Source organism: Mixophyes fleayi, chromosome 8 (assembly GCF_038048845.1).
Source record: "Mixophyes fleayi isolate aMixFle1 chromosome 8, aMixFle1.hap1, whole genome shotgun sequence".
NCBI lineage: Eukaryota > Metazoa > Chordata > Amphibia > Anura > Limnodynastidae > Mixophyes > Mixophyes fleayi.
The window spans coordinates 30,792,604-30,819,248 of NC_134409.1; the positions used below are offsets into that span (position 1 = coordinate 30,792,604).

Genomic DNA, 26,645 nt, shown 5'->3' on the forward strand with positions numbered 1-26,645 from the left:
AAGTTCTATTTTAACCTAACTGAAAAACTGCATATTCACAGATCTCATGAATAAAAGAAAAGAAAAAAGCACAACCAAGTAGCTGTGGATACCATTAAAGCGAGCAATGTTCAACAATCTTAGGGGGAGATTCAATTAGCCCCGATGTTCCTCAGAACGCTGCGACTGCGCATTTTTACTGTTACTACATTAAATTCTCCACTGATTATTCCTCACACCTCTATGGGGCGCTAGGAAAAATCAGCAGAGATGTCCTGTACAAATCCTGCGGCCGTGATGTTCTGAGAACATCGCAGCTAATTGAAAGTCCCCCTTAGAATTTTCTCACTGCCATGAGCTAGGTCTTGATATGCGCATGACCACAAAGGGCTTTGATATTTGTTGTTTTAATAAAATCCTTTCGCTATTGTCTCCTTTTGATGCCATACATCCCTGCCTTAGGAGGGGTCATCCCAGATACCTTAACACACTGCCATAGATTATTAGTCACCCAATGCCGCTGGTACTAGAAGAAAATCCCTGTCCTGGATAATACTGCTGGACAGGAATGGCAATTCCCAGTCTACTCCTTTGAACCCAAACACTACAACACTTATGCCTCCTTCACAAAGTTTTAAACCCCCCCAGGATTCTTAACCGTTTCAGCAAAAATAATCCTTATTGGGTTGTGTGCTTGTATAAAGAAATTATCCAATAACCTGATCAGTGTATAACAATGCTGTGACTGGATCACTTATAAGTAACTTATGGTATAAATATATTTAAAGGAAATAGCGCAGGGTGCTTATTTATATAATTGCAAATGTACTTATTTTTTTATATTGTGCATATTTTGGTAAGGGAAATCTTTATTTCTGAGACCAGGGAAGAAACTCGTTTGTTTTAACCTTGCTAGAGGAATTGATTTCTGAGGTATATATCTGATACAATAAGCCTTTGTGAAGGAAGTCTTTTGTGTGTCGTGATGTGGAAAAATGACTTGTTTGGAGTTTTGTGACTTTCTTTTGGAATGTGTATTCTGCACTGTCTGAAGAAAGGACCCATGTTAATCTCATGTTAATTAGACCTTTTGATGTGTGGGGGTCCAGCACCTGAAGGCACAGGATGAGTTAACCATACATGCTACTAGATTTTCTGCGTCTAAAAACAAGATGCAGGAAATCGCAGCAAGTTTTAGAATATCACAGATAATTGTAAATATTGTTAGCTTTGCATTTCATGTAAATTCATGTTTGGGTAAACAAATTACATCCTGATTCTAAAAATAGCTCAGACCTCAAGGGGGCTGGCTTACCCTGTGAAACTGCGTCCAAATCTGTATAAAAAGCACTGACTTGAAAATTGTCCTTCTTGTTCCATTTGACCTGCTCCCCAGTATCTTCAACCAGGGTGAGCAAAAAAAACATCACTTGCTTCAAAGACCTACTTGGAAACTTCTCTATTCCTGAGACCTACAAATTAGACCCAAAATCGAATCCGTTCCCGGCTGTTTTCTGAGGTTTGGACTCAGAATCCAGTACCACCACTCTGCCCGCTACCCAGCAGCTCTGGCCAGTGAGATAGGCCAGGGGGGATCCATCCACAGCAACCCTGATCCATAGGAAAAGGTCAGAAGTACCAGCCCAGGTACACCAGTAACGGGTACATTTGCAGCATCAGTTACCCAGAAGGAACCCGGTTCTGGATGCTGGTAAGGAGTCCAGTGGTGGCGGCATTTGTAAGCCCCTCCTACTGCAGTGAGAGGGCACATTTAGGATAACGAACGGAAATGGTGGCAAAATAAGCCCAGCTGGTTCTCAGCAGCAACAGACAGGGTGGCATAGGCGGTCCCATCCTGTCACAAATGCCCAGAGTAAATTTCTATAAGAAAATTGTCCAATTATTTGCTCAGTGCAGGTAGTGGTAAAGGAAGGAATAAGGAACTCTTCCTTGTTTTGTACATATCTGAATGTGATGGGGACAGGCACCTGTCTTGTTGATATAACATTACTGGTACAGTCAGTAGAGTTCCTATTTTGACACAGCTCCATGATCACACCAGTACAGACTTGATAAATGCTAAATAACCTCTATCTGCATCAGATCCAAATGCCCAAACCATATTGAAAAACTAAATAAAGGAATGGAAAGCCAGAAAATAAAATAAAGTGCTATTAACATATGTGCAGCTTGAGTACAACTCGGACATTCTGAGAATTAGCGCTTTGGAACAATATAACCCTGGACATAACAGGTCTTAAAGTTCACTTTTATTATACTGTAAAGTTATATTTTAAGAACAGGACACTCATGTTTAACTATATCTTCTTTTCCTTTCTATACCCTATTCATGTGGTTTTCCTCTTCCTTCCCTCTATTTCCATATTGTTTTATTTTTGGACCCTTCCCCTCCCCATAACACCATTATAAAGCAACAAAAAGCAGAACGAGTACATGTAAATATAAAACTTTTAAATTATGTATTATGTTCATGTATGTACATGCCAGATATGTATTTGTTTGCATTTATACCTCAAAATTTAAAATATTGTTTTAAAGGTTAAATAAATTGCTATTTATTTAAGCACAAGTATTATCTGACTCACATATATGATAACGGCAATGTACTCTGTGGACACTGCCAGCAAGTCTTTTACGGTCAGCAACCGGAAGCCTTCAGTACAATGTGCAATCGCAGGACTGAGAATTATATGAAAAATATATAAAGAAATATATGTTTTGGGGCTTGCCGGCATGCTCCACCGCGAACACAGTACCATTCTATTTATCGAATATGCAAGTCAGATAATACTTGTGTTTTTTTAAATTAAATAATTATCCCGCTTTTTTCCCTTCATCCATCTCCATATTATTTCATTTTGGATCCTTTCAAATGAAATGGGGTGAAGACGGGAAAAAAAAGAGGGATATTTATTTAAATATCTGGCTTTGCACTCTTGGGAGGTATATTTACTAAACGGTGGGCTTGAAAAAGTGGAGGTGTTGCTTATAGCAACCAATCAGATTCTAGTTATCATTTATTTAGTCATTCAACAAAACGACAGCTAAAAGCTGATTGGTTGCTATAGGCAACTTCTCCACTTTTTCAAACCCGCAGTTTAGTAAATATACCCCCTGGTTTTGTCTGCATTGAATCCTTGTTGCTGGCAGTGGAGGTCCAGCATATTGGGGTACTTTACCAGTAACCATTTGTGAGACCAGAGCAAAGAACTACATATACAATATTTGGCCTTTTTATTTCTTACCTGATTCAGAGCTTTCTGTATTTATCCCTGTTTTTTTATTTCTGGGTAAATTAACATCTGGAATTAAAAGACACAAAATTTTTATTAGTAAGGAGAGATGATGGACATACAAATCAGTTTTACTAACTGTCTAATAAAATATATTGGCCTAAATAAATATTTTTCCATCACAGTGGAGATTCTAAACACACAGTGGAGATTTCATTGTATCTGCATTGGTTAAGATGAAAGGTTGGACGTAAGCAGAAAAATGGACTTGAGGAGTAGACATCAGTGGGAGCAAACAGAACAGGGACATGCAGGAAACCTGCAGAGAGCCACAGCTTGTCCAATACTAATCTATATACACTGCCGCTTAAGCAGCCTGAGGCTCTACAGCTGTTGTAGAACTATAAGTCCAAGGATGGTAGTAACTGCACAACAGCTGGACAGTTTCATAAAGCTTATTCTATATCACATTTAAGCAACCTGTGTCTCTCCAGATGTCGTGAAACTACAGGTCCCATCAAAATACCCTATTTCCCAACATTACAAATTCTATAACTAGCACTGCTTAGAATTAGGAATATTTCAGCTCTGTCACCCCCGCACATTCGAAAAGGGTTCCATTAGACCCCTATCCATTATAATTAAAAATAAAGTAAACACGCCCACACCATTTCTATAAAAATATTTTAATTGAATACAACACACTCCCCACAACCTTCATTTAAATAAATAAGATAAAAAATACGTCCAATTAAATTAAAATCTGGTTCCTAGTTATTCATACAACATAATCCAGCACTGACCATGGTAAAACAATCCTGCCCCCCTTCCAACCACTAGCACAGGCTAAATAATGACATGGGAATTTTCTCTCAGTCAGAATAGCTGGATCCGCCAACCAAGCAAAACACAGGCCATGTTTCTAACCATTTCCCATCTATCGGATTGCTTGTCTGATCTACCGGTCAACTCTACTCTCAGTTTCATACATTTATCACCACTACTAAAACAGGTACAGCTGCACATGTGAATTCTGGCCTCTGTACGCTGACTGCTTTCTCAGAATCGGTTTACTATAAATTAGAGAAACGCAAACCACCCTGTTGTAAGTCATTTTAAATATACGTTTCTATTTTACGTGCTAAATTACACCTATCATAGATAAAGAGCCCATTGCTCTCAAATAATGTTCTGTGCACTTTGTAAATAGTCCAGGATTTACAACTTCATTCTTGTCAGCTGGCTATTACTAACTCTATATATATATATATATATATATATATATATATATATTTGTTGTACATCAATAAACACAGATTATTTTTTAAACAGGGCTGCAGATAAAAGGAGATTTATGGTTAGTGCTGTGCTAAACACTAAAAGCTATGTTCTTTTTTTTCTTTTTCTTTAATTTTAGTGATGGGGTCCCTATAATATTTTTCAGGTATAGAAGGACCAAGATGCACTCTGAGGACAGTAAGTCTGTATTGATTACTGGTAAATTTTGTTATAATGAACAAAAAAAGAAAAACAAATTCTGTTTGCAGCATCTTAGGACTTAGATTGAAGCTATTTTATTAAAATCTAATTTTATTTAATTTTAAGAGATTTATCCTTTGTTCTTATCATATGTGTGTGGATTAGCAAAATATTAACATGTGCCTAAGTGTGCACTTGTGAATTCTGGTAACTGCACACCTATGCACAGGTTAAACTTTAAATATTTTGCTTATACCTGTGGCATGACCACACAGTTACAGTGGTCCACTTTTGCGAGTTCAGTGGTGGAAAGTGACTAACGATGGATTACCAAGAAATGGAGGAAGGGGATACAGTTGTAGAAGGTAAGGTCATTGGAAATTGCTTTTTAATGGTAATTGAATGACCATGTCCCCCACCCCATTTTGCAGTATTTTGTGACGGGAGGGGCGTCAATATACCCATCAGGAGAACACGTGTGTCATACATTATGATGAGCAGGACACTGATGTTATCTATATCTCATTCACCAGAACTAAAGGCAATTTGGCATTTGTGGAATATTCTTGAAAAATACAGACAACATTTTCCACCACATCCAAAAAGGAGTCAGCTGAGTGACTTTCTTGTGCATCCCTCCTGTAGAATTCCAAACATGGTAGATTCAATGCCATAACACATATAGTTTGAACTGACTGCATGTGGTGTCCCAAAGCACTTTTAACTGTGTGAATATTGGCGTTTCCATTTTTTTTTCACCACCAACTATAATGTCCCGCCACTATCATCAAAATGTCACAATACCCCCAAGGGGAGAGGGCCATCTCGGAGTCCAAATATATTGTTTCAGTATGTCAACATTAGCAGAACAGTGTCCTCCCTAAGGTGGACTCCCATTAAGCCACATGGGCAGCACAATGGCTTAGTAGTTAGTACTTCTGCCTCACAGCACTGGGGTCATGAGTTCGATCCCAACCATGGCCTTATGTGTGGAGTTTGTCCCCCAATGACCTCAGAGAAATGGATTTTACCGTGAGTAAAAAATCCTCTTTTCTCTTTCCTGCCATTGGGGGACATTGTGACACTGGGGACATTCCAAAGATAGCCCTAAGGGAGCGATTGCTCTGAAACAAACGCACCAGGCGCATAAAATTTGCATCCTGGGATGTAAAACCTTGCAACCGTCAAAATCTGGAGAAGACGTGGACAGACCACCACCTCCCTTCTGCCCACCTATATGGAGAAGGTGCAGAGGAGACAAGGCTGCCTTACTATCTGGTGTGAGGGAAGCCCACAGGCAAATCACACCAGTACAGGAACCCAGAAGGTAGGAAGCCCACAGGCTACTCACTCTTTGGTGAAATGTTACTGTACTCTATTAAGTGTATGAAAATAAACAATAAAAATAAAAATCCATGGCACAGAGTCCTAAAGAAAAATGCCCTACTCCAAAAGGAACTTTAAATAAAACGATGGATCCCATGGAAGGAGCATAGTAGGGGAGGAGCTATCCTTAAACCGTTTAAGATGTAAAGTGTCCTAACTCCAATTTCACCTACTATACCACATTGTCGCAGTGTCCCCCAATGGCATGAAAGAGAAATTCCTTTTGAACAGTGTAGAACAATGGCCTGAGTAAGTTTATATGAGAAAATTATCCAAATATCTAATCAGTGCAGGAACATGGTAGGATTATATAGTAACTCTTCCTTGTGATATAAATCCGTTTGGTGGGGACAGATACCGGTCATGTCGATATAATATTATAAATGCATGAATACAAAAGTGGTTGGCTACAGTAGGTACATAGTGGGTCTCTACTAAGCCACATCTCCATGGTCTGATTTCAATCACACAAGTACAAATTTAATATCTGCAAAATAAGCTGTATGTGTTCCACAATATATATATATATTTTTTTTATCAAATATTTTTATTCAATTTTTTTAGAACATTACAAAAACACATAAAAAACAAACACACCCTAGTACCGATATACACTTGAAATCACATTAGTAAGTGTACAGAGAAAGTAAAATATAACAAGCAATGCAAAGTAGACCACTATCCACAGATCATAAATGCAATGCATTAAATGACTTATATCCCTCAATCTCATCTGTCCTGTCTACCATAGGGGAAGGTAGGTAACCATATGAAAGTTGTAGAGTAATCGTCTCTGGTCAAAAAACAATTAGGAGCTAGGTATCTATTTTGTGGAAGGGTGAATATAATAAGTAAAGAGATTCTCAACCAGGATCAAAATCAGCAGCCAGGGACTGCACTGCATAACTTGACTTTGCCCAACTAGCCCAAATCTTATAATATCTTGGCATAGCATTTCGGTATTCATAGGTAAACCTTTCATGTCCCACAGCCTCATTGACCAGGGCCACCCAGCTATCAAATTCATGTCCCTCCCGGGCCATCAATATTCTCGCAATAATGCCTTTGGCCCAGGCCAGTAGATTGCGAACATATATAGTCTTGTTCCTCCCCAGAATCAGATCAGCTCCCAGACCAAAGATACATGTATTACGAAACAAGAGTGGAACCTCAATACCAGTATCCTGTATGCCCGGCACCACCAGTGACCAAAAATTCTCGACTACAGCTCCATAACAGGTGCCAGAAGGTAGCATGGTCACCCCCACATTTCGGACAAACGGCATCGAACCTGGCAGCCATCTGGAACAGTATATGTGGAGAGTAGTATACCCTGTGCAGGAGATATAGCGGAGTTCATCTATAGCGGGTACAGGAGGTAGCCTCTCTGTCACTGTCCAACATAGAGCTCTAATTCACATCAGTGATAGGGCCCAAATCCATCTTAATCATAATCCCTCTAAATAGTCAGTAATAAGAAGGGAAAAGAACGATAGTATACAGTATGGATATAATATTAATGGAACCACCTGCCTAAGAAACGAGCAGAGGGAGTCTGGTCTAAAAACAAGGGGAATACTGCCAAACTGTGCCATTAATGCATGTCAGAGCTGGAGGTAGGTATGAAAGAGGTAGTTCGGTATGGAAAATTCTGTCTGTAACTGAGCAAAAGATTTAAGAGTACCGTTAACATATACTTGTCTGAGGGAGACAATCCCTGCGGCTCGCCACTGGGGGAACTGCTTCAACTTAAAGATTTCATGCACAGCAGAATTAACCCACAGCGAAATGTCAGGATCAATGCCTGCAGACGCCATTGTCTTACTCATGATATTCCAGACCATCAAGGTCTGTCTAAGCAATGGCGGGACTGTTCTCGTAATCCGGGTACCTAGTAAAGCAAGTACAGTTGGTCTAGTGAATCCAGTCCATTTTGCAAGCAGCCCCAGTAAATCATCCGTCGGGGAAGCTCCCAGCAACCCTCGAAGGATGTGTCAACTGTGTGGCAAGGTAGTAAGCCCTAATGTCCGGCAAGGCCAGTCCCCCTGATGCACGGGAACGACACCGCGTGGTCAACCTAATTCTTGCCCGCTTCTTCCCCCAGATCAGAGAGGATAAATGCCTGTTAATCTGAGACAAAATGAGCCTTGGGAGGTAGGTAGGGGAGTGGTGCAGTGGGTACAGGAGCATGGGCTGAGGGATCATTTTAGAGATAGTATTATTTTTAGTTCCGTCCTTGCTAAGTATGCCATAAGGCTACCACTCTTATCCCCCTGTGCATACATAGCGTGCCTAGAGAAAATAAGCCAGCGGTTGGATTTATCGATCAATTAGTCTGTCCATGCCTTCTGTGCATGTAACCAGGTCAGCCGATCAGCTGATAACCGTGATGTCAAATATACTCTCTACAAGTCCTGACAGGTCTGTTCCAATCTTGATTCCTCTGCTCTAGAAAATCGTTTGCGACACTCCAAAAGGTTAATCAGGGTGCCCCCCGAAGAAATGCCTTAAAGACATCCCAAATAACCAGAGGTTGGGCCGTTCCAACATTATCAGAGAAAAATCCCTCCCAATCAGCCACTAGGTCACTACCTGCCCCCATAAGCGCGAGACAAAATGGATTAAGCCTCCAGAAGTGGATACCAGCATTCGGGACAAGGGCAGCAACCAGCAGGATTGGAGAGTGATCAGATATGCCCCTAAAGAGATAGTTGACCTACCGCACCAGTGGAGCCAATCTTTTAGAAATCTATACTAGATCAGTTCTGGAAAAGGTTTGATGGGACATAAAGTAGCATGAAAATAGCTTTTGTAATGGGAAAATATTCTCCAAATATCAATTAACCGCATGACGGCTACCAATTTGGCAAAGGTGGAAGGACCCCCACGTACTGTTGATATTGTCTCCCACCACCTATCAAGCCCGGCGTCCATGACCGCATTAAAAACTCCCATACAAACTACTGGGACATGCAGAGAGATTACAATAAACTTGGAAGCCTTCTTAAACACTTCAGAGTTGAAACGCAGTGGGATATACACAGCTAAGAATACAAAAGAAGAATTGTCTATTAATGCCCAAAGAAATACATATCGACCGTATGGGTCCAACTGAACCTCTTCAAGTACAAATTGTAAAATTTTTCCTAACCTGTACTAAAACTTCCTGTGAATGCGTTGAATGTACAGAATGATAAGCCTACCCCACTCAAGACTTTTTTAGGGCCAGAACACGACCCCCCACCAGATGAGTCTCGACCAGGCATGTTATGTCAGGATTAAACATTTTAGTTTGTTTAAGGACTAAGGATCTTTTGACCCTGTCATTGAGTCCCCGCACGTTCCAGACAAGGGATCGAAGTCCCCCATTCATCGCCTTAGTGGAACCCATCATATAGACAATAACATTTGACTATCCCTCCCCCTCGGAACATATAAAAAAAAAAAAGAGAAGTAAGAACAGTACATCATAGAAGCATACATTGCAAATTATCAACATATATAAGCCTCCAGCATTGCGAAAATACAAGAAATAATAATAACAGGTGCATTTTTTGTGGAATAAAAAAACATTTTAATAAGTGGTAGTATCATCAGAACTAACAAACAGTCTAACCCCTTCCCTACCCCATCCCCTCCCTGTATACCTATCAAAAAACATTGGTACACTCGTTCCCATAAACAACCGACTAAATCTACAACTAATGAAGAGCAATCTACTTCTAACCTGCAGCAGGAGACCCTCCCATAATACAGACCTCACACACTGTACATAAAGAAATACTTGCTATAATTCACAAGATTAATAATAAAAACTTTCTAGTACACAAGACTAAAGGGTCCTCCCGACCCTAAACCTGAGTGATGAGCGACAGTTCCAATGAAGGATTCCCATTTCACCAAGGAGCAACACAGGCCCTGCCCCCAGCCAGTCCATCTCCTCTCCAGGTGTAGGAAAGAAGTGAGCAGGAAACAGCATGGCATGCGGGAACTGCAGGTCTTAAACCGCCTTACTTGCACAAATTGGGCAATACTTTTCTGAACATCCAAAGCAAAATCAGGAAAGACTTGGTCTGAGCCAGTCGAAGCACCGCATCTCTATCCCGATAATGCAGCAGCTTTGCTATAAATGTCCGAGCCGGAGCTCCCGGCTGTGGAGGTTGAGGAGGAAGGCGGTGAGCCTGCTCAATTGTGAACTGTGCAGTAAAAGCCTCCTTCCCAAACACAGATATCAGCCAGGTTTCTAAGAAAGCCTCTGGATTGGGGCCCTCCGCGCTCTCCGGAAGACCAACAAAGTGTAGATTGTTTCTACGCAGGTGCCCTTCAAGATCTGACACTTTTTGCTTGCAGATGTTAACCTGTGTAGTCAGCTTAATCATATCCCGTTTCATGGGCGCATTATTGTCTTCTAATGTGGATATTCGCTGCTCAGCTCCTACACTCGCTCTCATCTTCTGCATGTCTTGAAGGATAAGAGACAGATCCGCTTGAAACTCCCCAATACGATCCGCGAGTCTTTTTTCTGAAGATGTAATGGCTTGCAGTACCTGCTGAATAGAGGAAGAATCTTCTGGAACATTCCGAGGGGAGTCTGCCATTGCAGCAGGGGGTCTCGGCTCCAGCAGGTTCCGTAGATGTAGAAGTGGAGGAGCCAAACACATATTTTTCAAGTTTAGCAGCATTAGTTTTCTCCATGGTTACAGCTCCAAGAAGCAGGGTTGCAAGAAGGACCCTCGGAGAGATATGCGGAGATTTATATAGTGATTTGTGCAACAGTTCACAGGCGTGACAAAGAGCAACACAACTCAACACCCGCAGCCCAGAGGAGTTTACAGATGGATGGATAAATATGAGAGCACACATGGTTACAGCAGGTTTTGTATTCACAATTTCCACAGTGTACCAGCAAAGAGCAGCACAACTCCAAACCCAGGACCCAAAGGAGTTTACAAATGCCCAAAGAAATACATATCGACCATTTAATAGTCCAGCTCCTCTTCCCTATCACAGAAGAGCTTACATATATAGGAGGTATAGATGTCCAAATGCCCCTCAATGGCAACAGGTTTGTAGGTGCAGTGTAGTATATTGCGCCACTGTATTGTAGATGTACTGGATAAGTGACAGCACGTCCTGAGGCAAGCTCAATTTCAACGTGAGGAGGCCATATACATTCAAAAGGGGCAGTCAGGGAGGTATGAGAACAGGAGCCCAGTCTTCTAACTCCAGCCCACTGATGCAGACAGCCCCCATAGCCACCACACACACCTGGATCAATCAGTCTGTGAGACAGCAGGGAGTCAGGGGTCAGAACTGCAGGGGAGTAGACCACGAGTGCGCACCTCCGGACACCTCTGGATATCTCCTCTGTCTCCCAGAAACATGGCCGCTTCCCACCACAGAGCGCTCCGGACAGCAGAAGAGGAGGGGAATGGAACTGTGACCAGAAGCACTCACAAAGGCTGCCGGACCTCCGAACAGGGGACCCTCCAAAGCAGAAGACAGCCGCGATCACCCTGCAGGTAACACTGCCCAGGGACTTCCGAATTGGCGGTCAGCGAGGTCCATTCCCGGGGAGGAGGAAGGGAGGTTTAGTACCAGCCACAGGTCTTCTCTCTGTGCAAATTCCACGGCAGGTAGTCTGGGCTCTCTACCAGTTATCGCAGGTAGTCAGGAGCACATAGCATGTGGGATAAAGTAAAAATACAGCGCCTTCAGTGTGTGAGAAAGGATTCAAAACAGGATTTTGGCAGGAGAGCAAGCGCCATGCGTCTTACTCCATGACCGACCAAGCCACGCCCCCTCATATGTTCCACAATATTACATCCAAGTACATTAACCTTGTTGAAAATATGGCCAAGTAAAAATACTCTCAATAAAAGACTATTTCTTACCTGATTTAGATTGCTGTGGCTTATTGATATTTCCTCCTTTATTTTCAGCTACAGGTAAATCAATATATGTAATGGAAAAAAAAAAAGACACAAGTAAGTACTAGTAAATAGAAATTATGGACAAACATCAGTTGTACTAACAGTTGGGTGGTGGCCTAAAGAAATATCTTTCTATTGCAGCAGAGGTTGTGTGGCCACTTCTAAAAATGCAGGACACCTTAATGGATTCTCACTGGTTGAGGTGAAAGGTTAAGTTTTGGTAGAAAAAGGTCAACCTGATGACTTTTTCATACCAATGTCATTTGCTGATGATGCAGTTTATGTTGCTGCAATAATTTATCTTAATAACATTAAATTTAAATAGTGCAATTGAGATGTGTGTAGTAAACAGGTTTCATTATAAGATCCTTTGTGATGTGGTTATCTTTCAGTTGTATAGAAGCCTTTCAAAAGAGACAAAAGTTTCAGAGAATTACTTTTACTACAATTGAGTTTATTACTATCATTGGTACCCAGAGCATATCTACAGCATCAGTGAAAATACTGCATATGAAGCTAAAGAAATGTATGCTAATTTAGTTGGTTTTATAGTTTTCTGGTTTGCAACACGCAAGGCTTGTCTTAAAGAGAATCTATTGCAAAGTTTTATTATTTGTTCTGTACTCCAGTTTGTCAAGGAGAGATCGTGCAATACAATAACATTTCATACACACAGCAATTATTTTAAATCATTTAAGGAGAATTCTCAAAGCATCTGTTTGCACATTATGGTCACAGTATACAGACATGTTTGCCTGCACCCACCCATCATTTCTCTTAGGTCATCTGGTTTGATTTCAACAGCGCAAACATGGGGACACTAGAACAATGGGGTATAGATTGCTATGGCAGGAGCTCAGACCTTTAATTTACCTACAAAATCTCTAGCTCCTCCCCCTCTACAACTCCATTGGTGCATGGTAGTTCAGTATTTTTCTAACAAAGCCCCAAATGACAGAACCAGGAGTACAAAGCAAGAGGTAGATCAGTAAACAACATTCAACAAGAACAAGGATCCTAAGAGAAATGTGAATAAACAGCAACAAAATACAGGAACAAAGAGCGTAAGAGGAGGGTCCCAGTGTCCCTGATTAAATTCAGAGAGAAGGATTTTACCAAAGTCTCAAAGCCGTTCCTAGAGGATGGTATATTCAGAAGTTGCAGTGCTTAGTACCTTACATCCAAAACTGGCATCTTTGGACTCATAAGTTTTAATCAGTAGAATTTCGTGAAGGTGTGCAAGAATAAATGATAGCTAGAATCTGACTGGTTTTTCAAACCTACCGGAAACATCTCAGCTTGACACAGTTACCCCCAGGTAGCTGCTCAGTCATGGCCCCATGCCGCACCGTCCAAGAGGCACCCACTGATCTAGTAGAATGTGCTCTAACATTTTCAGGGACAGGTTGTCCTTCCCAAATTTAATCCTGGAGAATTACTGAAGTAATCCACCTGTCAATGGTCTGTTTAGCAGCTGGCCAAACTTTCTTGTGGACATCATAGAAAATAGGTCCTCAATACCCTAAAAACTCCCGGAGACTGGAGAGCGCCTTCTTCCTCTGGAGACTTATCCCTTTTCATGGCCGGAATATCAATGTCCTGATTTAGATGGAACTAGTCTAAAAGGAGGGTTTAGTCCCAAAAACAGCCTTTAACTAACGGAAGATGAGAAATGGAAACCTACAAGACAGAGATCCCAGCTACAACACTCTCCTAGCTGAGGAGATGGCCAACAGGAAAAGAGTCTTGCAGTTAAGGAACTTCAACTCCATCAAATCTATAGGACAGAAAGGAGGATTTTGTAAGGATGTCAGCCAGGAGCTTAACAGGTGAAAAGAAGATCTGCACTTAAGTAACTCTAAAAGAAAACCAACAGCAACCTGAACCTTTTAAAACCCTTCCAGACCATCCTGCTAGAACAGTTGTAACTGGTCCAACAAAAAACAAGAGGTAGGAATCCCCTTCAATTCACACCAGGAGATATAGATCTTCCAAACCCTGTAGTAATGCTTGGCTTAAACATGTTTGGAAGTCTTAAGCATGGACTGGACCACACTTTAAAAACAAAAAAAACACCTGCTCTAAAGATCATGGCTTCCACAGCAATGCCAGACATTCTGGGCCAGTCTGGAGCTACTAGAATCACCTGAAAGCCCTCTCACTTTACGAGAAGCTACGCTATCAGAGGGAACAGCTAGAGCAGTTGGAAATTCCAAGAACAAACATGGCATCTACCAGAAACGCCTGTATATCTCTTGTCCTGGAGCAGAAGCGATCCACCTCGTGGTTCAACCAGGATGCCATCATATCGACATGTAGTTGCCCCCACCTGTCCACTATCTGCTAAAAGATTTCTGGATGAAAGTACTATTCCCAGAAGTGAAGGGCCTGTCTGCTGAGAAAATCTGCCTCCTAGGTTTCTACCCCAGAACAAAAACCACTGCAATGGCCATAACATTTGCTGCACCCATGACATAATGCTGCTAGATTTACTCATGTCCAGGGCACTCTTGGTGCCCTCTCTCCCTGGTGATTTAGGTCAGCTTTAACTCTTCCAGTGCCTAAAAACCCTAAATCTGGAGCTGAAGCACAACAGTGCCCCATCCTCAAAGGCTGGAATCCTTTGTTACCATCATCCACTCCCAGAAGGTGAACAGACGACCCTTGTCGAGGTTGTCGCCTCTTAGGCACCAGCGAAGCAAAAGATGCACCCTTGGGTACAGCCTCAAAGTCTAATCTGTAAAGTGATGAGACATTTGTTAAATTTCAAATTAAGTTTGATTTGGAACACCATCAAACGGAACTGTGCAAATAACACTGCCTTGAAGTTGGAAACGATATTTCCTAGGACCTTCATGCACTGGTGAACCATCATCTGTCTACAAGTTACTTCACAGGTCCCTGCAGAGAGAGAAAGAACACCCTCTTCTGACGGGTGTCGAACAGAAACCCCAGGAAGATAATTCGCTAGTTAGTTGTCAAGTTGGATTTCTTGTAATTGATGATCCTACCGTGAGCTTCTAAAGTCTGGGCCATCTCCAGAACATGAGTCTGAAGCAAGTCCATGGAGTATGCCTTGATCAACAGATCATCCATGTAATGGATGACCGTCACCCCCTGGATCATAAGGCAACCATCACTGCCGTGATCTTTCGGTGCTGTAGCCAGGCCACAGAGCAGGGCCTAAAACTGAAAGTGATGGGACTGAACTGCAAATATGAGGATGCACTTGTGTCTATCCAGAATGGAACATGTAAGTACAAGGCCTTGATACCTATGGGCACAAAGTTTCAAAGACTCTACTGAACCAGTCTACCTCCAACTGAACATTTAAGGATTTCGGGTTCAGAATAGGTTGAAAGGAATAGTCCAATTTCTGGACCAGGAAGAGATTTGAATAAAAACAAAATCCTTCCTGCTGTTCTGGGACTGGAATAACTACTCCCGCTGAAAAAAAGAACTGAATGGCATCCCTTAGTGCATACGTTTTGCTTTGTCTCCAGAAAGACTGATGAAGAAGCGACAGGTTGAAGACTTTATGATAAATCATCGACTTACGGTGCGTCTCACCCAGGAGTCTGTGGTGGAATCAAGCTACTGGTCCCTAAGACAAGCAGACTGCTTCAGAGGGCTTGGGAGCTGGATGCCTAGCTGACCAAGCCTGTTTGTTTACCTCTCTGTAGCCCTCAGAGTAGCAGAGAACTGAACCCTGAGGGTCAGACTCCTCACCTTCCCCATAGGGAGCGAAATCTAGGGCATTAACAGGAAGAAAGAAACTCTTTCCCCCTGTGGCTTGAGAAATTATTTTATCTAGTTTGGGTCCAAACATGACTTCTTCTTGGACTCTACATCCGCCTGCAAAGAACGAAGAGGGCAGGGAAGGCAGAGATCGTTGAGGCTGATATTCTAGCCTCAATGTGATCCATTATCAATGTAGGCTTCCCCCATATATTCAGAGGCCTCATATATATTCTCCACCAGAGTAATTCATTTTGGTCTGTCAGATTCCAGACACTCCTTCAATTGCTCCTGCTTTCAATACCTATCCACAGCCTAATTGACCCAAGTCAAAGTAAAGCTTGGTCTAAAATAAGGCCTCTGTTGCAGTGTAAACTGTCTTAATGTTGGTCTTAGTTTTTGTGCAAGCCTGTAAGGTAGCATTGTTCGCCATCGGAATGGTGGTCTTGGATAGACGAGCTATGGGAACATACCTTAGACCGGGATTCTCATTTTGTTGCATCTTTCATGAGTCTCCCATAGGCAGGCGTGGCTCAGATTAGGCACAAGGCAACTTTGAGTGATAACTTGAGCAGGCAAAAACTTTAAGCTACTGTCCCTCATCAAGGCTTGGCCCTGGAATACTCCCTTTCACAGACATAGAAAAAAATGAGCGAAGAAAACAACAGGACAGCTGCAGTTGTACAATCCAGGAATGTGTGGAACTGCTAAAGACATAGGCCAGAGAAAAGGAAGAGCCCACATAAACCCAACACGTCTCACTACTACTTTCATGCAGATAAGAGGACAGCCGGTGAAGAGAAGGAGCTGTTGCTAGTGACTGCTCCCAAGATGGCCACTTTGTCGGTTCTGGTAAACTTGCCTTAGTGGGGGGGTGACCACTTCTTTAAACCGACCTACCCACTCAATGGGGAGCTACTAGTTTTATTACCACACCTCCTGTGCATGGTCCAGTTGCCGGTTCAAGTGCGCTGAAGGCAAAGGGAAGGTTCCTGGTCACTACCTGTGATGGAAGTGACCAGGATGCCCCTAGAGCAGGCCGTCTGCAGGAGCAGGCGTCGGCTGCGGTACCTTTGTAGCATACTCCATGACAATCAAAGTGGTAAAAATAACAAAATAAAAAAAAGGAAAGAAAAAATAACGAACACAAAATATAATATAAATTGGCTGCCATAGGAAGTCCAGAAATCAGTGCCCAGCTCCAATAGACAGTTACAAAAGACTGTATTACCAAGCATTTAATGGGGTTACAGAGGGGGAGGAGCTTGAGATTTTGCAGGTACATTTAAAGTGCAGGCATCTACCAACGCACTCTATAACCATTTTCCAGTGTCCCATATCACTGAATGAGAAAAGATATTTGCACAGCTGTAGGGGTGGATATATATGCACGACTGTAGGCTATAACCCTGTTGAAAGGGAACTGTCCAGTTTTATCAGATTAAAGTTGTTAGATACACACTCTTCTAGAAATTATAGAAATAATGGTTTAAGGAAGATAGGATCTATTTACAAAATGGACACTATGGGGCTCATAGTACAATGCAGGCAGCAAAATCTGAACTCTTATTTGGCTATTTTGATCTAAAACAGACTTCTTTGAAGAGACAACTCTTTTAATAGATTGATGGGGTCTACAGGCTATGTAGGTAACTGATTAAAGAGATGTAGAGGAGTGCACAAACTATACAAAAATCTGTTGGAAAATGAGAGGCCTTTAAATGTATTTCAGTAGGTGCCAGTAATTATGATTGTAGAGTATTATAGTAAATAAGATCATAGACTCAGAAAAAACACTTTATTATTATTTCAATGTTCATTGTGCTACCATAATAGTTTCAAAGAATACTATTTTACAAAATGATGCTATGTAGCTATTTACCGTATTTAGATTGCCTGATTGCGGGACGGACCAAAGCATCAATTTTTTCACTTCCTGCAGAAGAGAAATTAAGTCAGTAAGTTTTATTAGTATCAGTTAATTTCTTAAAGAAAAAAAACATAATTTAGGGTATCAACTTCCCTTTACTCAGAACTTGTCATCTTGTAAAATTACTAACTTCATCTGGACTTTTCTTTCCATTACGTACCCATGACTATGGCTCTCAAGTTTCCTGATTTTCTGAGGATAGTCCTACTTTTAACTCATACTTATTTTCCCATCATTTAAACTCTTGATGAATCCTCCTCTCTGGCATAATTATCACTACAACTGAGTAACCAACAAAATGTGGTTCTCTCATTATAATGACAGCAGCTGTAAGACTAACAGTGGAGGGCTGGCGTCTCTATGTAGGGGTAGTTATTCACCGGCCCTCTGTGCATTGACCTGCACTTTGTTCATCGGAAGCAAAACCTCAACATAGTGATCTATTGATTGGTGCCTATTGATCACTCGATGCTGGAAGGATCCTGGATACAACGCACTCTATTTTTGGTCCTTACGATGCCCAATTTTAGACAAAGCATTCCTTTTAGTGATCAACAAATCACTATTTTCAGGTCTGGTTATAAGAAGTTCCCCTTCTGGGGAAAGTAGTGCTTCACAAATCACAGTAAAACTACCTCTGAGTACAAGCCCCAAAATAAAAATTGCTTAAAATAATATTCAGTCAGTTTATGACCTGTAGACAAGCAGTTAACTCCCTCTTGGGGCAGAGTATCTGCAGCTTGCAGTACTTTTCTGCAGAATTCTGAGAACGTTGAGGTTGATCCATAGAGTTTAAAATGTTTCAAAAAAGTGTGTAGGGAGTTTAGACCCAGCATTTTACATAATTCTCCTGCCATGGCTTGCACTTTCTCTACCCATGCAATCTTATAGAACTACAAAGGTTTGATGCACTGGATTGCCTTTAGGAGCTGTGCTTTAAACTTTATTCTCCACCAAGTGTACTTCCAAGAAAGAGCTTATTGCAGTAACGTGGATTCTAAGAGACTTTAGGACCAGTCCTTTCACCAACACCTCCTGCACAAATTCTAGAAGCAGAACCATTTGTGCTGTTCTTTGATTCTCATCCGTCTGAAAGGCACCAGAAGGAAAATTTCTTCCAAATGATGTTTAACATGCTGAAGTATTAGGTTTCCAGGTTTTTAGCAGTTTATTTATCTCTATTTATTTGAAGAAATAAATGCTAGTTATCTTAGCATTAATTCACATTTTTCTTCTTCATTCCTTCATGGCAGCCTTTACCCAAGCATTACATCCTGCTGCTTTGTACAACTCTCTCACAGAAGCATCAGTCTTCTTTGCCAAAGGTGTAGCTACTGCTCTTGTTGAATGGGCTTTCAGTATTTCAGGTACTGGCTGCCCACTCCGAACACAGCTTGTTTAGCAGGAGCATATCAAAAAGAAAGAATTGCTATTACTGTTGCTTTTTCCTTTTTTTATTTTCCTCAGAACATGAAGAATGAGAAGATAAGGAGGGAAAATGTATCCCAGTTGGGACCTCCAAGGAAGTGATAGCGCAACGATTCCTTCTGTTCCTGGAACTCTATGCTGAGAAAGGAATCGGAGTACTTTGCCATTGTGGTTTGTTGCCATTATGTTTATTCTGGAAAAATCTGAGAAATTGCATTGACCTGCAATATACCTTGCAGACTTTTGGTCCAATTTTTTTGAGCCTTTGATAAATCTGTTCCTTGAAAGCTAGTATTCAATGTCAGACGGGTTTCATTTCTAAAAGCTTTAATAGAAGACTTCCGATCTCTCTCAATTTTCAATAAGACACTCCTTCTCCTAGATGTCCCTTTACTTTATAGTCATAAAGGCCTGGTCTATTCTGTTCTCCCTGATATGGTCTGCTGAGTCATTTGCATGGCCTAGAAGATCTTACTTCTCTGAAGATAGACCTGGCAACAGATTGCTGGTAGCTTCTGCCTGTTCTCCTGTCTTGTGGTAGCAAGTATGATTTGCCTTCAAACAATTTCTGGATTATGGTGTCAAGCTTTTCTCCAAAGAGGTAGTACCTCTGAAAAGAAAAAGTAGCAAGTCGGTTCTCTAACTGTGTATCCGCAAACCAGGGTTTGAGCTACAATGCTTTTCTTACGGATGTCATGGCTCTGGCTGAAAGACTGATGCATCACTGAGGTACTTGAATCCTCTCTGCATGTTTACCTGTGCCTTAAAAAGCATTGGACGACTGGGGCTCTCCTGTATGTCTGTTTCAAGGTTGCCTACCCAAATTCTCATCAATCGAGCAATGGAACCCATAGAAATGGATGGTTTTTAATGCTCATTCCTGTGGTAGAATTTAATGGAGACAGTTCTCTATTTTCCTGTCCATAGTATTCTTACGAGGGCTTACATTCATCCAGAGGAATTTTGTGTTCTATGGGAAAGACACAAAATTGCAACACCAATCATTAGTGCCATACTTACTGTGGAATGTGTCTTGAAAAAAAATACCTTTTTAATGATCCGTCTTCTATTGAGAAATTCCAATTCCCTAGAATGTTTTTGAATACATGATTAACATAACATTTTCTTCTTCCTCTGGGCCTTGATTCAAATATACTATCTTGCAATGATGGTGCATCTACGTCGTCCTCAATCTTCGGGGTTCTCTGAATTGACTTTATCAGTATGTCGAGTGTGTGTATTAAAAGCCTTTTCCTCCTTATTCGCTTGTACCAACTCCTCGCTGGATGAACAATCCTCTTCTAAGAAAGGTGGTAGGGAACTCCTATCACAAACTCCTTCACCTGGATCTTCCAGGCCTCAGAGTATTATGTGGCTTTTTGACTACAGTATCAGAATAACACTCAATGTTGCTATCTGTGCAGACTCTGTTCCCAACAGCACTGTTATGCACCGAGAGCCGCTGGAAGCCACATAGTATATGCTCCATGCATGCTAATGCCCGGCAGCACCTGTCAGCGCCACTCACCAGCACGGTTATAAGGCGCAGGTGGGCACTGGCGTGTTCACTGCCTCCGACTTCCATAATAAATAATCATTTAAACTGCAGTTAGTTCATATTTTTTTATTTTTTTTTACTTTTTAATACACCAGGAAGCACAGAAACTGCAGAGAATAACAGTGATCTCTGCTTTCTAGTCTCCCTCTCAACGCAGAATGCAGGTGGATTCAAGCACAACTCGGGAGGCACTGCACAGTGGCACCGTTGCTATTAGTCATGCACAGCGACGTTACTAAAAGGAAAGGGGAGGAGGGGTCAGGGAAGTCTTTAGAGGAACTTTTAATTATTCTCAGTAAGAGCAGTTGTGCTCTTGCACAATCAGCAGAGTGTGTGTGTATTTTTGACCAGACACTGAAGGGAGCCACACAGTTGTATTGCCTTGGAGAGGAACAGAATGTGCCTGTCACTGGAGCTGACAGGCTATTATTTTGCACTTTGCACACACACAGGCCTTCGTTGTGAGGCTGAACCCTTGACTATGATTTGTAAAAATAAATGTGTATTTATATAGCACCAATCAAATCACATCACTCCGTGCCCCATTGGAGCTGTCAGACTAAATTCTCTACAACAAACATACAGTTTTGTTAGCTGTCAATTAATCTACCAGTAAATTTCTTTAGAGTGTGGGAAACAATCCACACAAACACGGGGATAACATACAAACTCCACACGAATAGGGCTCTTGAATGAAACCCATGACCCCCAGCACTGTGAGGCTAACCACCATGCTGCCCCTATCTATTTCTATCTAGTACAGGCCTATTGCTGCAGAGTGCTCAACATTTGCATTATGTTATGTATATACAGACCTGGCCGTTCAGTGTTGGCCGAGACTTGGGGGGCCAACTTGGAAAGCTGTTTTCCTGTATCCTCGCTGGTCCCTAAATGAAAACAATGATTAAAAAAGTACAAGTCAACAAAACTGCAAAATGTGACACGGCACATAAAAAAAAGTGAATGTTAAAAATGTGCAGCCCTCAATTGTAACTAATATGTTATCTCCTCTATTCTAGCAGCAGAATTTAAGATGATATTTCCTCCATTCTAGCAGCATAATCAGCCTGTATGTTATCAGCTTAATTTGCACTTCCTCTATCAAAGGTTATTGATGATTGGCTGCTATATTGTGTTAAGATGACATTTCCAAGTACTTTGTTACCAGTGACGATAAGACACAAAACATACTTACGATGTACCTGTGATGCAATTATGACAGATCTAAAACTAATAGTATCAAAAAAGATTTGTGTGGGGGAGGAGGGTGTGAAAAATCCACCTAAAAAGTTTTATTATCCTTTTCTACAAACGCCATTCTTCAGAAAAATCTGTGATGTCCTATTCAGTATAATCAATGTCTTTGGCGTCACTGAAATCAACTCTTAGTGTAGGCAGAAGCTCCTGTGACACTGATCTCATGATCAATCACAGCCAATGAACTGTGAGCTGACAAATTGATGATGTCACTGAATGTTTCTCAGGGGCACAGTGACATTCTCCTGCCATTACATAACATGTAAACTCATGTATAGGCCTTGCAATATACATACAGGGTATATAAAAAGGGAATTGGTCCCCTCACCCAAAATCATCATAATGTATGGAAAGGTGCTTCTCTACTGTGACTTACCCATAAACTAGAAAAAAAATGCAGTAGCACACTTTAAGCATAAAAAGAGGATTTGTATACTTACAATAAATCAGTTTCTCTGATTCCATCTGGGGAACACTGCTACCATGGGGTTGTATGAGGGGACTCGGGAGTTGGCACCTAAATAGTTAAATTTTAATGCAATTGTTGACAGAACTCCTCCCCTCTGCAACACCTGTAGCTCCTCAGTGTAATTGAAAAGCACCAAGGAAGAGGACCAGAAACAACAAGTATTAAAATCCTCTTTTCTCGTTCCACCAATCTGGGGGACCTTGCTACCATAGGTACATTCTAATGCAGCCAGAAGGGAGGGAACACTCTGTCAACTCGGCACACACAATCTTGCGGCCAAAACTCGCATCAGAGGACAAAAAAAACATTAAAATGCTAAAAACAAGTAAAAGAGTAGAAAGAGGACAAGGTGGCTGCCCTGCAGAGCTGTTCTGCCAAAGGCCGATCGGAACGAACATAAGACTGCCTGATGGTGGACATTATTCATATGGCGACGGTCAGTTTCGTAGCTGGCCGGTCCCTCTTGTGAGCCTCATACAAAACAAAGAAGGAATCCGTCCGCCGCACAGCGGACATTCTGTCCATGTAAATCCGTAGAGCACGGAAAACATCCAAGAGCGCTAAGAAATTCTGACCAGAAGAGGCAGCAGCCTCCTGGAAGACCGGGACCACAACTCTTGATAAAGGTGAAATATGGAAGCCACCTTGGGCTGGAAGGATTCCTCTGTGTGAAACACAGCCATGTCATCATAGAAACTAGATAAGACGAATGGCAAGAAAGAGCACCAAGTTCCGAGACTATCCTTGCGAAAGCGATGGAGAGAAGAAAGACCACTTTACAAGTCAGGAACAAGAGCTCAACTGACTCAAACGGTTCAAAAGGAGAAGTCAGAAGGATTCCAAGAACTAAGTACAGCTCCCAAAGTGCCGTGGGTATCAAGCACGTAAGGACCTGGATGTGCAGAATCCCCTGCAAGAAAGTATCCACCTTGGAATCCCTGCCAGCAGTCTTCAGAAACAGATCAAAAGGGCCAACACCTGCACCTTCAAGGAGCTACGTCGAAAGCCTGCATCCAATCTGTCCTGCAACAAGGCCAGGAACCTGGATAGTCAAAAAGCCACCACATGACAGGTCCTTTGCTCGAAACAACCGACTTTGTGGCAATTGCGTATCAGGACCGTTTTTCTGTCCCTCAACATGGTATCCACAACTTAGGATGACAGACAGCAGCCACACATTAAAGCGAGACAAGGAAGGTCCTGGTGTCGTAAGGGAGCCTGGAACAGGAGAACCTGTCAAAGCATTGTGATACTGAACGCCCACAGCATGGTCATTTCATCCACCGTGCACACCAAAGGGTCCCTGATCCTAGGACAGAACCTGGGCACCTGGCGTTTGTGGCGAGATGCCATGAGGTCCATATCCAGAAGACCCCACTTCTGGATGAACCAATGAAACACTTCCGGATGCAGAAACCCCTCCCCTACAAGCATGGCATGCCTGCTAAGGTAATCGGCCTTCCAATTTTTCGGTGGTAAATACAGCCGAAATTGTCTGGACGATATCCGGGACAATATCCAGGCAGCAGCTTTCATCAATCTGGCACTCCTGGTGCTGCTCTGCAGATTGATAAACGCCACAGCCGTGGCATTGTCTGACTGAAAGCGAACTGGAGCACTTTGAAGGAGCGACTGAGCCCCCTCTTCCAAATCAGCTTCATACAGAGAAGGATTGAAAGGCAACGCACACCAAGGACCCTCCTCATCATGGCCTGAAGAGAGTGCACCTTGCTGTCTGCAAGAAAGACCTTTTGCGTTCTGGTATTCAAGATAAGGCTGACAATTTGGCTGACATCTGCTGAGAGGGAATAAACAGACTTCTGGAAGTTCAAGATCCAGCTATGTTGTTCCAGCACTTTTATGGTCAGGGAGGTTCTGCTTTGATGAGCAAATCATCCAGATGATGCATAATGCAAAGGAACGTAACCGTGCCACCATTGTCATCATGATCTTTGTAAAGACCTGTGGCGGAGTGGAAAGGCTGAATGGAAGTGCACTGAATTGAAAATGGGAGGAGTTTCCTTCTGCAAATCTGAGCAGAGACTGATGCCCCTCCAAGATAGGCACATGGAGATAAGCATCACGGACGTCAATGGAGGCCAAGAACTTATTGGGTTTCAATACATTGATCCCTGACCTCAAGGACTTGATGCAAAACCTGTCCAACTGGAGATGTAGATTTAGGGCCTTCAGGTTGAGAATGGGGCATAAGAAGCTGTCTGTCTTGGGAACCAGAAAAGTGTTTGAATAGAGATTTCGGCCTCGCCGGGACCGAACAGAAGCAGAAAAAAGCAAAGCAATCGACTGAAGACGCTTCTGAGTCAGAGACAGCTAAGAGGATAAACGGATCTATGCCGTTTACGTGAAGGCTGTGGTCTAGGGATCTCAAGAAACGCATTTAATTTTTCTAGCCCTCTACTAAGGAAGAAGGTGCCACCTGGGACTGCCCCTATGAGACCGGGGGAGATGGAAAGACAGAAGGACCCATTCAGACATCCTCTGGAGCTGGCAGAATGAGAACAGTGGTAATAGGGGCCACTGGTATAAGAGTTGGAGCGATAACCACAGCCAGAGTCAGTATCTCCGCAAGATGAGTTATGACCATCATTCGTTTCAGTGTACACACTATTGCAATATAGGGCTGATTGGCACGATAACCTGATGAAAAGCCTGTAGTGTGTACCCAGCCTAACTCATATGAAGCAGAATTTACATATTATTAATAATATTATTAACATAAATAAATATTACATATTTACATCTTAAGCAGTCCTCCTAACCAGGAGTTTCATACCGCACAACATTCCAGTAGCGAAAACTGGGGAAAAATTAAAACTTACCCTGTTCCACCAAAGCTTTGCCCATCAAGACAATCAGGACCGACTGACAAATATTGTGAATGCTGGAAGGTATGTGGTTCTACTGTCAACAGTAGTTCAGTTTAAAGCACATCTTATAAGTCTTTCAAAACTAAATTGCAGAAAAACTTAAGTGTGGTACATGCCTTGAGGATGCCACAGGTTTTATAAATCTAGTGAGGCAATCATTCCAAAGAATGCAAAATTGGGTGCAAATGTGATAAACACTGCTTAATATACATAAACACCACTAAATATTCAAAAAAATAATATACTATAGATGCTATTGTTATGTCTTAAGAGATAATTTTTGGGAGTCTATGAACAAGCATATTCATATAAATCAGACAATTTGGAGAAAAATAAAGATGAGGATTTAAGTTCAACATTTGTAAGGTATGGCTGTAGTACTTCATGTGGCATAGGGGCATAGTTAAAATCATTTTAATACATTTTTCAGGGACACTTTACTACTTGCTGTTTAGTATTGAAAAATAGGAACGTTCTGGGGCCAAATCTCTAAACTATGTAACTGTCCATGGATATTCAGAGACAGTTACTATGACAGGGGGCGAACCCCATACTTCAATTAATTCCTCGTTTATTGTGTACCAGAAACCTGAATAATTTCCAACTTAAATAATAGAACTAATGACAGTCGTGATAATGTAACTGATGCTTCAATTAAACATGGCTTTATTTGATGTTATGATAATAGAGGAAGGATGGAACTAATAGACACCAGTTTCGTTTTTTTATACTATGAGCGCAGCTCTCAGGTTCACCAACATGTCCCGTTGAATGACACAGTAGTGAGCTGCATGCACCGCTGCGAGTTATGGTGCGGGATCTAATCCTCCTCTCTAGGACAATTCACTCACCGGCTCTTTTTCTATTTCGAGTCTCCATCTTTCCCGCCTCCTTACTCTCTATCAACGGTACCTTCTACCACACGAACACTGCACGGGGTGTATTCTCTCTTACTTCCTGGTAAAGAAATGCTACCATAGGGATAGGTTTCCGAGGGACAGTTAATCATGCTACACCGGGAGTGAAGCCTCGTTACACCCTTCGTTAGCCACTTCCGCTGCACAATTGTAAACAATGATAGATTATAATAATAGACCAGATTCTTCATCCGTTCACTGATTTTTGTTGTAATTATTATCTACAAGCCTGCAGACATGCATGCATATGCCAGTAAACACAGATGTGGGTATTTTCTACATCAAATATAAGTGTCACTTTTTGGTTGTCTGTAATGTTTGCAGGTATGGTATTGTTGCTGATGATACAGTACATTGTGATTTTAGTTGTTCTGGACATTAAATGTTATTTACGAATTGCTGTGGTCACTAAAGATCATTTAAACAATG

The 26,645-nt window shown here is 41.8% G+C and overlaps 1 protein-coding gene across 4 annotated transcripts in view; it reads right to left on the bottom strand.

Annotated features, from left to right (window-relative positions):
* The window catches only part of LOC142099129 (torsin-1A-interacting protein 2-like), a 45,806-nt gene extending 19,520 nt beyond the window's left edge, over nucleotides 1-26,286 (bottom strand). For 3 of the 4 annotated variants that reach the window (XM_075182289.1, XM_075182290.1, XM_075182288.1), the window contains exons 1-5: nucleotides 26,151-26,286; nucleotides 21,501-21,572; nucleotides 17,652-17,705; nucleotides 11,993-12,040; nucleotides 3,246-3,302 (exon numbers count right to left, since the gene is read on the bottom strand). In XM_075182289.1, the coding sequence (XP_075038390.1) occupies nucleotides 3,246-3,302; nucleotides 11,993-12,040; nucleotides 17,652-17,705; nucleotides 21,501-21,572; nucleotides 26,151-26,178 (259 nt within the window). In that variant the 5' untranslated portion in view covers nucleotides 26,179-26,286. The remainder of the gene's footprint in view (nucleotides 1-3,245; nucleotides 3,303-11,992; nucleotides 12,041-17,651; nucleotides 17,706-21,500; nucleotides 21,573-26,150) is intronic. The other variant, XM_075182291.1, reaches the window with a different exon arrangement.
* Between the last annotated feature and the right edge of the window lie 359 nt (nucleotides 26,287-26,645).